General features: G+C 34.1%; 1 protein-coding gene across 1 annotated transcript in view; it reads left to right on the plus strand.

Moving 5' to 3' along the window:
• LOC130441959 (probable JmjC domain-containing histone demethylation protein 2C) overlaps positions 1-10,501 on the plus strand; it is a 318,988-nt gene extending 308,487 nt beyond the window's left edge. Inside the window, exons 16-22 of the mRNA XM_056775886.1 lie at positions 246-396; positions 858-988; positions 2,744-3,068; positions 3,128-3,573; positions 4,799-5,157; positions 5,216-5,735; positions 6,954-10,501. Of these exons, the coding sequence (XP_056631864.1) occupies positions 246-396; positions 858-988; positions 2,744-3,068; positions 3,128-3,573; positions 4,799-5,157; positions 5,216-5,735; positions 6,954-7,238 (2,217 nt within the window). The 3' untranslated portion in view covers positions 7,239-10,501. The remainder of the gene's footprint in view (positions 1-245; positions 397-857; positions 989-2,743; positions 3,069-3,127; positions 3,574-4,798; positions 5,158-5,215; positions 5,736-6,953) is intronic.
• Positions 10,502-12,800: the final 2,299 nt, after the last annotated feature.

The following is a 12,800-nucleotide window of genomic DNA, read 5'->3' on the forward strand; positions in this document are numbered from 1 at the left end:
AATTATTTATGTTTCGACTCAATTTCTACGAGGGTAATAAATTTTGACACCAATGGCGTCAAGTCATTTAAACATTCTTCCACATCTTGGTATAAACCTGATATAAATGTAACATGATGCTATTTAGTATTTGCTACTCTTGAAGTACCTTGATGTAAACTACTAACTGATTATAATATAACCCATTTTACTCATTCAAACTGGTACAGATAATTTTACTATAGGATGTTCTTTTTTATTTTTAGGAAGATTTGAGGTTGTGGCTTCCAAATTCTGATAATCCACCATCCGATCTCGATTTAGAAACCTCTAGATTTTTATTAAAACAAGTCGGTGATCATTTTTGTGATTTATTGGTACAAGAAAAAGAAGCTTACTCCGAACATTTATCTGAAGGTAAGTTGAATTCTACATTAGTGATTCAGCTATTCCAACTAATAATTTTTATATGTTACTTTGTAAAGTTGCCTGTCCACCAAAACAACATATAGCAACTTTTCTATTTATGCTTACATAGGAAACTAAAAAACGTACAGTATTGATATTTCTAATAGCTCGCAATTGCAATCGGCTAATTGGTTTCGATCTTATTGGATCTCCTCTGAGCAGTTTGAAACCTTCACGTTTAGAAACTAGTGAAATTAAACGCGTACAACCAGGCGCCGTTTTTACTTCCAATTGCGAATCATCAATTAGGTATTTCGAGCCGTAGTCGCTGATATGAAATAAAATTTATAAAGGTGCGTCTAATATATCCAAATAAAAGAATATTCTCGCGACTGTAGCTCGAAATAACTGACATTGCCCACTTTTGATTGACCTGCATGATTTACAGTTTTATTTTTTTCATTTTTTAGATAAAACAGTTGCGTGGAAACGTGTGGTACAGGGTGTTCGTGAAATGTGTGATGTATGTGAAACAACGTTGTTCAATTTCCATTGGGCATGCGGCAAATGCGGTTTTGTCATTTGTATAGATTGTTATAAGGTAAGTTTGAATTCCACAATCTCCCTAGTTTACCTTTTTCTATGATCCTTCTGTATTTTATCATCCCACAATAAATCAATAATCAGGACCTTCTGCAACTATTGTTGATATTGAAGGTGCAATATTACATAAACTCAACCGATACAATTTTAATGGTAACTTTTATGTTTCCTCTAAAGGTACACTATCCTGTTCTCATTCATAGGTCAGTATTAGCATTAGCTTTGCAACAACTGTTCCCATAAAATATATTCAATCTGCTGTTGACGAGATTTTTCAATAATGTGGTCAATTATGTCCCCCCTCCCATGTAATCCCAACTCAACATGCTTTAATTGATACCTCACTCAAAGCATTTCTAGAAATTTTACAAAAATAACAGTTCATGTTTGAGTACATATAATGTAACTCAGAAAAGAGTTAATTATCCTGGATATTACAACACTAGTCTACCAACTTGAACCCTAACCTCTTTTCCTCTTTGGGATCCACCCGCAGTAAGTATTGATACCTTTAATGCTTAGTTATTCGATAATCTCAATTGTTTTGTTTTAATTTTCTATACTTTGCCTTTAAAACTGACACTTATGTTGACAAAATGAGCTCGTACTTGTTCATACTAATGAAATTTACAACATATTCAGCATTTCTGTATATACTGATGCTATTTCTTCGATTCATTGGTTATCTAACAGTCCAAAACGTGTTCTCTCATTGGGCTTCCATGTCACATAGCTGCTATGGGAACTGCAGATCACCAAACCAAAGAAATCATAGTCCAGCTTGCAAATAATCTTAATCTCTGAGCTATCTGGGAGGCAAGCTAGTTACCAACACCAAACATACACGTGGTTATCTGACATACCAACAATTTAATATAAAGTTTAACGTCAACTGCTTCACAAAGATTTAGAAAGTTTTAGAATGCCTCAAATCTACTCATCTCTACAATTAGTAGATTAGTGATAGTTACTAATTGTTCAATCGAACAAGTGTACCAATGACCAAGTCTCTTTAAACTCCTATTCTTCTTCTATGTTTTCAGGTGCCAAATAAGGATTCTTATTCCTCTTCTACTGCTGACTGAAAAGTTAGCAAGGGCATCACAATTAGCCTAAGGCCTCCGAATGGATCTCGGCTGAAAAGTGGAGATAACCCTGTTAACCCAACCTAACCTTCCTCTTCTACTTCTCTTTTTACTACTGCTGTCTTATTCCTTGTCCCTAACTACTGACTTCTCGATCTATTCCTTTTATTCCTTAATATTACTTTTTGGTTTTATCTTTCCATTCTGTGGTAGGTCGTGGCGAATAAAGCGGAAAATGTGAACTGAATCTGATATTTTTTTCATATCAATTATTTAAATTGTTTTCTTTTACATCAGAATCGAGACCTCAAGAAAGACTTAATTTTTTTGACTTTCTAATTTCTTTGGTTTTATTTCTTTTTTCCCGATATGTTCGTTTGGTGTTTCATCTCAATAGTGTTCATCTTAGCTTCATTCTTCTTTCTTAATGTGCATATTATTATTGTATTGCTGGCTTCCTCGTCCATGTATTTATGTCCCAATATGACCTTTTTTAGTGTGTAACACAAGCTGTTCTCCCTATTCATTATTAATGCTCTTATCTTCCCTTCCTCTTTCACAGTAGTTTAGAATCTTTCCTGTGTCTCTCTTTACAATTTATTTCATTTTGATCATTTCCAGATATCGAAATTATTGTTGATAATATTGTGTCTTTTTGTTATTTATAGAGTCGAAAAAGAGGCACCGTTAAAGTATGGAGCGAAGCCAACAAAGATCGTGACGAATATTCTTGGCTCCTGTGTACAAATCGTCAAGTTCACGAACAAGAAAAATTAATGTTGACACAGATAATAGCAGGAGATTCTCTTAACAAATTAGGAAAGATGGTACACGAAATGAGGGAATTATGGAGCATCGAACAATTTTGTGCCTGCCCAGCAGCCAAAGAATCTGTCACCAACAAAAACAGCAACCAGCAAGTCAGGGATATCGTCAGATCAATATTGGGAGACAAAGTTAATGGAATTAAAAAGGAATTTAAAGATGAGGATGGTGAGTTGTATGAGTTTGTATATATTCAAATTATGTTTCTAATTTTTTTTTCTATATAGATTCCGGTCTAGATCGTGAGGTTAAAAAGGAAGGCAGCAGTAGTGAAGACGAAGGGAACTTCTCGACTTTACGCGAACTACTCATACGACCCTCTCACAAACCAAACGGTTCCAGAGCCGCTTCTCCAATCAACAAAAACGAATCGAAGAAGAAAATTTCTCCTCCAACCAAACCCGCCGATCTCGACGACGTCATTTCTAGCGTTATAGAGGACAGCGTACCGCAGAAGACTATTGAAACCCCAACGGAACCAAAACACGAGTTGAAACATTTTATTAGGCGGTACAACTGGCAAGGAAAAGGACGAGTACAATTACCTATAAGGATAATGACGTTGACAGAGAGTAAAATGTTGTATCCTAATACGCCGCATAGTTGGTTGTGCGATGGAAAGTTACTGAGGTTGAGTGATCCTATGTGTAAAGAAAATTACAAAATTTTTCAGGTTAGTTGAACAAAAAACATATTTTGTACTATTTTTTGGTCCTAATTGAATTTTCCACGTTTTCGTTTAATAGTTCTGCAGCATTACTCATTATATGATTATTTTGTATTCGCCATAGAAACAGTTTCTACCCAGCGGTTATTTTTAGCAAAATTGTTAATTTCTCTATGATATAGTTAAAAATATGCATCATTTTACAAAAAAATCCTATGCGAGAACGACGGTAGCCTATAAAAGATTGTGGCGAATTTTTCAAAACATATATGTTGTTGTTTTCACCTTCCTGTTGTCCCAGTTATTAATTGGTAAAGACAACAATTCTTTTGTTAAAATAAATAAGAGCTGACACAATATTACCCTATGAACAAATTAAAAATTTTAACACCTGTTAACTAGGTCCATTGTATTAAACACCTGACTACCTAAACATTAATTTAAATATATCACCATTGAGAAATTTGAGCTACAAAAGGTGAAGCGTGGGTTTTTATTTCAATCTTGTTGCGTACTTTGGGTTTTAAGTTTTCAATTGATGTTGATTTAACAGAGACATGAAAGCTTTGTATTGACTAAGAATGCCCTCACTAACCTCTGTCTCTCTCAAAGTTGAATAAAAGTCACTTACACAAAATTTGAGCTAGAAAATGTGCAGCATTTATTCTTATTTTAAACATATCGCATTCATTGGTTTCAAAGTTTAATTCAATGCCGATTTAACTGAAACAAAGAAGTTTTGTAATGACTTAGTCTGCCCTCACTATCCCATGTCTTTATCAGAGTTGAATTAAAGGTCATTTGGAATAGATTTAAGCTAAAAAACCTGCAGCATTTGTTCTCTTATTGTATCCATGTCGCATGCGTTCGGTTCAAAACTGGGACTGTATTGACCAAGAACTCCCCTAACGACTTCTATTCTCCTTTACCTTCAATAAAAGTCACTTTGAGCTGCCACATAGGCAGCATTTGTTCTTATTTCAAGTTTCATTTGGTGTCGATTCAACCAAAACATAGGAGTTTTGTATAGATTAAGAAAGACCCTGCTGATACCTCTATCCCCAGTGGGTATCTAAAATTCAAATATAAATCACTTATGGTTTTAGCTGCAAACTATACTGAACCTGTTCTTATATGGAGCACCTGAAGTCAACAGAAAGTTTTGTAATTAGACCAATATCGTATTAATATCGAAAGAACCAAATCTGAACATCAATTTTTTTTGTTACAGGACCAATGGAAACGCGGTCAACCGGTCATAGTATCCGACGTAACCCGCAACTTCAATTCCGATTTGTGGAACCCCGAAGCGTTCGCTCGAGATTTTGGAGACGATAAAAATGATCTAGTCAATTGTATGACAGGCAAAGTAGTACCTAATCAACCGATGCGTAAATTTTGGGAAGGATTTGATCACTTCAGTAAACGATTAAAGGACGACAGAGGTCAACCGATGTTGCTCAAGTTGAAGGACTGGCCGCCAGGGGAAGATTTTGCTGAGATGTTACCTTCAAGGTATACAGATTTGATGAAAGTTTTACCTCTATCGGAGTATACTCATCGGGGTGGAAGACTGAATCTCGCCGGCAGGTTAGTTTATTTAATTTTTAGATTTTGGACAGTATCAAATATATTATTTTATTTTTAGGTTACCGGAATGTTTCGTACGTCCCGATTTGGGTCCAAAAATGTACAACGCTTACGGTTCGGCGCTTCATCCGAACAAAGGCACCACGAATCTCCATCTCGATATATCTGATGCCGTTAACGTGATGGTGTATGTCGGAATACCAAAAGATGCCGATACCGACGAACATATTAAAGAAGCTTTCCGCGCCATCGACGAGGCCGGTTGCGATATACTCACTCGTAGACGCGTCAGAGATAAAGGAGAACTTCCGGGTGCTTTGTGGCATATCTACAACGCCCGAGACGCCGATAAAATAAGAGATCTGTTGAATAAAGTGGTCGTCGAAAAAGGCGGAAGGTTAGAACCTCATAATGATCCCATTCACGATCAAAGTTGTTATTTGGACGGACCACTGAGGGAGAGATTGTACAAGGAGTATGGTGTGGAAGGGTACGCGATAGTTCAATGTAAAGGAGATGCAGTTTTCATTCCTGCAGGTGCTCCGCATCAAGTTAGAAATTTGCACAATTGCATCAAGGTATGATTATTTTTTTTCATATTTTAAATGGTAGTAGAGCATTCTATATCTATGGATGTCTTAGTGTAGATTATCTTCTAATGTAATTATTGTTTTTATAGTTCTTTGCAATATTACCGATTGCTTGACTTTTGACTTTTTTTGACACTTTAATTAATTCATACAAAACCTTGCATGTTGCCTAAAAAAAATTCCTTTTGAATCACTCTGGTGTTGTGCGTTCTGCAAGTGCCCTTGGAGGTGGTCGAAAGTTTTGGGAGCGTCCGTGGAATTGATTGTGGGGAACCCCAAGGCTCCTTGTAGATCATCCCAAGAGTGTTTGATGAGATTTATGGAAGTCCAAAGCTTTCCTTGCACTTTGATAGCGTTTTCGAAAGTTTCCACTTGGGTTGATTTTTGGCAGACACTTTTAGCATCATTTTTCAACCAAAATTTTTCTCATGAGTTACTTTGTCTATTATTGAAAACTGCTTTGAACTCAGTTTGACAACTTCTGAGCTTATCACAGTAAATGCCCTTTTGTACAATACTGTTCACGATTCCAAATAATTTGAGGTGACATTATCTTCTGACATCAAGTATTATCAATAAGGTGGTTGAAGTAATCTCAATAGGGAGTTCTGGTTCATATTTAAACCAACTTGAGACAACCTTGATATGTATAAAAATTTTTCTTTTGAATTACTTTGTCTAATAGTGAAAACTACAGGAAAATCTGTTTGATAGGTTTTGAGTTTATCACGAATAAACGATTTTTGTACAGTACTGTTCACAGTTCTAGACAATTTGAGGTTATGTATCAGTTACTTTTAATAAAATTTAAACTAGGTAATGAGCGTGCTTCCTTCTGAAATAAATTACTGTCAAAAGGTCGTTAAAGTAACCTCAATAGGTTTGTCTCCAAGGTCTAGAAGAAAAGTTCTGGGACGTGGAGGTGGTTGTTGGGAATTCCAGGCACTTTGTAAATATTTTCAATTATACAGGGCATTAAATAGTTTCAATTTACTCAGATAATTGACTTTAACTTTTTTATTACCTCGTATGAAATATAGCAAACTTTATTTGTTGTAAGGGAAAAGTGAAGAGGATTTTATATTTGAAATAAAACGAAAAAAACTCTTTGTGGTGATGTAAATGAATTTACACAAAACTATCCATTGGTGGAAAATCTTTCAATGGTTTTTATATGTAGTAATATTTCTTTTATTTGTATTCCAGGTGGCGGAAGATTTCGTCTCGCCCGAAAACGTTTCCCACTGTTTCCATTTGACTCAAGAATTCCGCGATTTGTCAGATACTCATTCGAACCACGAAGATAAACTCCAGATCAAAAACATAATTTATCACGCCGTCAAAGACTCGCTATCAACATTAAGTGCAATAATAAACAATCACCTGAATGTAAAAAGTGAAAAAGACTCGTCGAGCAGTGAGAGGAGTAATGGTAGTACGTCAAACGACGCCGAAAATTCGGCGAAATCGGACTCTAACGAGGCAACCTGAATTTTATTGTGATAATAGTCGCGTGTTCTTTTTCCTATTCATAGATTCCAGTTTCTGTTTTGATTATTTTCTATGATAGACCAAAATTTCGGTACATTTAATGTTGAATGTAGGACTGTGGAAATTATAATTTTCACGGACTAACCCGAAGCATTCCGCCGAATAAAACGAATTATCCGCTGGATTTTTATAAATGTGTGATATTGACTCTAAAGGGGTGAGATATGAGAGGTCACCACACCACGTCCTCTTATATATCTACATTCCCGAAGACTATATAAATATATTTACAAGTGTTTTTCTTTTCTTGTTGTTTCTTCTCAATGTACATATTTGTACAAAACGTGCCTGTTATTTAAGTTTATTATTTTTATTTGAATGATTTTTAAATGCTGAATATATGCACGGTTTACCTTCCTGTTTGTAGAAACTATAGGCCAACAGGTAAGCCCTGACCTGTACTCTATTCTATTTAAAAATTCGTTTTTGTTTCATTGTTCAATGTACGCGCGCCACTTTATCGGCGCCCCTCATATAAATTTGTCCAAGCAATACGCAGAAATATCCGCGTAGTATTCGAAATTAATCGTTTTTTGAAATGTCTTGTAATTTTGATATGAATATATAAAAATAATTAACAATTATCTGTAGTGATTAGATAAATATTACCACAAAAACAATTTCTTCATACATCGTTCGGTTTCAAATTTTTTATTTAATTATTCTTATTTAAAATTTATCTCATTTCGTACCAAGGGAAGCAGGGTTCCATTCTTTTTCTGATTTTAGCATCTTAAAGCTGTATAATGGGTGGTCCATGATAATGTTTATAAGTTTTTTTTTGGTATAAAAATATTAAACAAAAAGAAATCTTAAACACTGAAAAAAAGGAAATACAAGTTTAAATTAATATGAATATTTTTGAGGTCATATTTCGTGGCTGGTGTAGGATTTCTAGCTCGAACTTTTCTCTCAATTACATCCCTGTGTGTACTACTGTACGGAACCTGCAGAATGTAGACGGACATTGTCCTGCATTAGGATGAAGTTTTCGTTGATGAAACTGGCGTAGGGAACGACATGATTCCCTAAAATTTCTTCTATGTGTAGGTTTGCCGTTTATCCTTTCCACCGCACGTTTTTTATGCCACTACGCGCGAATATTTCTCCAAGTCTTCTGTACACTCGTCCTTTTCTATCACTACCATGCAGGCATACTCTGCTTTCGTCCGAGAAGAGAACGGATCCCCAGTGTTCCTCAGTCCAATTAACGTAGACGGGCTGAGGTTAATTTGGGGCCAGTAGCTCAAGGGGCTCAATGTTAGTCTATTAAGTATTCTTATGATTATCCAGCCACTCACAACCACATCTCGCGTTTCTCTGATCACTTATTGAACTTGAACACCAGTGAGTGTCCGATTTTTCAACGATGTGCTGATATCCCTCTGTGCACCTGTATCTTTTTCCCGAACCGCGTCTTCTATGAAAGTTACCAGTCTCTTGATAACGACTTTAAACTCTGGAAACAGCAGACTGAGTCATTTTAACCGCACTTCTTATTGTTGACACTGACCTTGTCGCAATAGAGTGACCGCTTGAGCAGCTTTATCACTTGTCGTGAGGCAGAAATCTTCTTTGTTTTTAACGAAGAGGTGTATAGGTTGACGTTTGAAGGCTAACTCGCAGTGGTGGGTCAGATAGATAACCTTTTATAACGATCAGTATTAACACTACTGTAAACCGGCATAAAAAGGGTGGTTACTGATCACAACATATAGTTGGTCTGTGAGAACAAGAAACATTATTATATTAGTGGAACTCGTGTTTCACAGCTTTCAGTCAAAATTTACCCTGTTCTTTGTAAAAAGCTTTCTCCATATTAATAAATCTAAATACTGCATCATTATCTCCACGAATAGCTTTATCTATGCATCATATACTTCTTATACGTCCTAACAAACACCTGAACAAGATACGCAGTAACGTAACCTCAGTTTTTTTTTTCTTCAATTATTCTAATTTAAAATTTAATTTTCACTATTTGAATTCTATGCACAAAAATGATTTTCCGTCTACGTAAATATAATTTTTTTTAGTTATTTTCAGCTAAAAATTAATTGAATTGAATACAAAACAATTATTCAACTCAAATTTACTCACCACTTTATAGGGGTGGTATTTCTGAAAAGGCAATGCTGAGAAAATTTTGTTATAGAAAAAGACCATCATAATTTCATAGATCACCTGAAATCTGTTGTATGGATTTAGAAATACCTTTCATATTCACATTTCAACAATTGAATATTTTCCCTTTCATCAATCTCCACCCCTTTACGGACCCATTAATGTCATTAATCTTTATTTCCTGTTTTTTTTGCAACTTAATTGCTTTCTTTAACACATTTTTAGGTTCATATGATTTTTTTAGAAGAAAAATTAGATAAATGAATATAAAAGTTAATGATATATATTTTCACTTTGCAGATCGGTATAAATATTTTACTCGATTGATTAATATCGGATATTTCTGCTGTTGCTGCACAAAGCCTTTTGTAAATCAATGTTTAAAATTAAAAAAAAAAAGTACCAATGGCTATTTTTCAACTGATTGTATACTGTGCCTGTCAAAAAAGAATATTTTTAGCAGTCTGTTATTCAGTATTCAAAGTGGGTAAAAACTTTATTAAATAGAAGAGTGTTAGATTTATACAAGTGCTATTTCGAAGTGCCAATTCATTACTTTAGGAATTAATCGCGAGTCAGTGGCGGTGCAATCGAAATTTAGGGGGTTAATAATGTGACTCGGCGGGTTACGAGGGGGCGTCGCGAGTTGAAAATGATCTCGATTTGTGTTTTTCTTTACAACGATTAGTGTAATTATTAATTCCATCGTTTAGCTCATGTTTCGGATACTATTTCCTTAAGAAAAGAAAAATTGTCAAAATTTTATAATTATGGTTGAAACTATATTAAGAAACCGAGTGTTTATCTTTAAATTGCACTACATTATCCTGCCTTTGTTGTAAAAAACTACTGGTTGGTTTTTTTCTTTTTGTATATTAAATGCTCACCCCATATATATATTGTATATTATTTGGAGGACACACTATTTATTTGCTTTCGCAGTAATGTACAGTAGTATAAATTTTTGTACAGTAATAAATATGTTTCCTTTAATTGCCCGTTCAAGAGGCCGATTTAGTTTTTTTGTACTATGTATATTATGTAAGAATATAGGTTTGAATAAGAAAATGTTTATTACATTACATGTGTTTCATTTAACACCAATTCCCAAAGAAAAACCGTTTAACAAGAAAGCTACTGTAACTCTTCGGGCTAACCAATGGTGGTTAACCTTATTCAATATATTAAAACATCAAAACTACTTTGAAATAAACTATTTATTCAATAATAAAATAAGTAGTTAAACATTGTTTCAATAATCCCGTTGACCAGAATATTAAGACATCTATCTGTTTACAGACCACTCTTAAATATTGAAAAATCCTATTGTATAAAAGATTATAATTATCTAAAAGTATGGTCAATCATCTATGATGTGGGTCCCTATTAATATCGTGTACATTGAATCTCAATGAATACAATAAACCTTGAATTTAAGTAGCTAAATTTACTTTACAGTAACATTAATGTAAGACAAAAATTTGGTAATCTGTGAGGATACATTAAAGGTGGGTAAAAATTAGGGACGTTTTTGAATCCTACAACTAAACGACTAATTGATTTTACACACAAGAGATTTTACCTCTGTCTGGATTTGTGCAATTTTTTTAAATTTAAATAATTTTAAATTGGAAATTATGTTAAAAGAGCTACATCTAACGTGAAGAATCTCAAATCAAAAGGATCAAGAAGATAAACAAATCAATAAGAGATATAAATAGAAGGAAATGGCAACAAGAAAATTATTAGACGAAAGAACTACTTTTACAATATTTTTCTACCGCTATACCAACACCTACAAAAAATTTTGTCTTCTTATATTATTGTTTTGGTTTTTGCAACATTTGAGTAATAATAGGTGTATGGGGCGGGTGATATGTGATTTCGGTTGGGTAGGACCAGCGATGGGTAGAGCCGGCCTTGCAGATGATTTTTCTACTCCTTCGAGTATTCCAAATATTCATATCTGGCTCTAAAGACCATACAGTGTAATATTAAATATTGATGCAGTGGTTATAAACAGTAAATTCAATATAAACATCACCAACAGTTCCAGAATTCCAACATAGTTAATAATACACTGAAATGACATGAATTGAATAACCAAAAATTGATTAAAACTGCAGTAAAAAACAAATTAGAATTAAATATTAAAAAAATAGAATGTAATTTTAAGTTTTATTGTGTCATCTATTAGATCTCACCTAATTCCAATGTTCTAGTAAACGGCAGTGTTTGTGATTGCTTGTATCTGTCCTAAACATCTCTTTTTCTTTTGATAGGACCTTGTCCTGTTTAATTCCAAATATTTAGCCTTCTTCTAAGCTCTTCTTTGGACAATAAGCTACATCTCTCATACCATATTTTTAGTGGTCTTTATATGTTTGGTTTTTTGTCCTTCTATTCTTTCGATATGATCTCTTCTACCTCAATTACATTCTTTAAACCATCTTAAGACATCATGAATACCTAGTTTTTCTCTAATATCTGAGGCTTACTCCCCTCATTATTTTTGGCATTTCTATTTCAGTCCTCCTCATTATTCTTTTTGTTGTTATTGCTGTTTCGAGTTTTGTATCTGTTACATATGTGAGAATAGGTCTTAACACATGTTTTGTCAATTCTTATTTTGCTTTGTGTACTTATCATATTGTTTCTTTTAAATATCTAATGACCTTTGATGCTTTTACCGCTTGAGTACATGTTTCCTGTACTAAATCCATACTACTTAATATTGCTACACTTAACTTATATACATAAAGATGCTACACACTGTCCTTTTAGGCTCATAGCTTGCAAGTGATTCCCTTCCACTCTTTCATTTCTTCTTCTTCTTGGCTTTCATTTTCCATTCCTGAATTCGCCCCTCTCTCTTAGGTCTTCTATCACCTCTGAATACCATCTTTTCCTTGGTCGTCCTTTTTTCTTGTTCCTTATTATTCTATGTCCATCATTTTTTTATTGTTCTAAAAAATGGCATTCTCTGTATACAATCCACCCACTCTATTCTTTTGAATCTTATTATTTTTCTTAGTTCTGCTTCTCCAAAGTTCGTTTTTTTTCTTCGGAGCTATAATTTTCCCACCTTTTTACCTCCTAGTATCGTCCTGAGTATTTTCCTTTCCCACTTCTCTTCCTCTGATTTGTTAAGAATCCATAGGTTCACCTCCATAGCTCACTGTTGGTCTTATTGTTGTTTGATGTAACTTCGTCTTCCTGGAGATTTTTTTGGAATGTATTACCTACATCTAATTTAAACTCAACGTCAACATCCCTTGACGAGGTATTTAAAATTTATAAAACTATAGTTTCATCCTCGTATTCTACATTCAACAGTTACTTGAGTTATTACAATCACGTGATTCCTGTAAGAGTAAT

The sequence above is a fragment of the Diorhabda sublineata genome, chromosome 3 (genome assembly GCF_026230105.1).
Source record: "Diorhabda sublineata isolate icDioSubl1.1 chromosome 3, icDioSubl1.1, whole genome shotgun sequence".
Taxonomy (NCBI): domain Eukaryota; kingdom Metazoa; phylum Arthropoda; class Insecta; order Coleoptera; family Chrysomelidae; genus Diorhabda; species Diorhabda sublineata.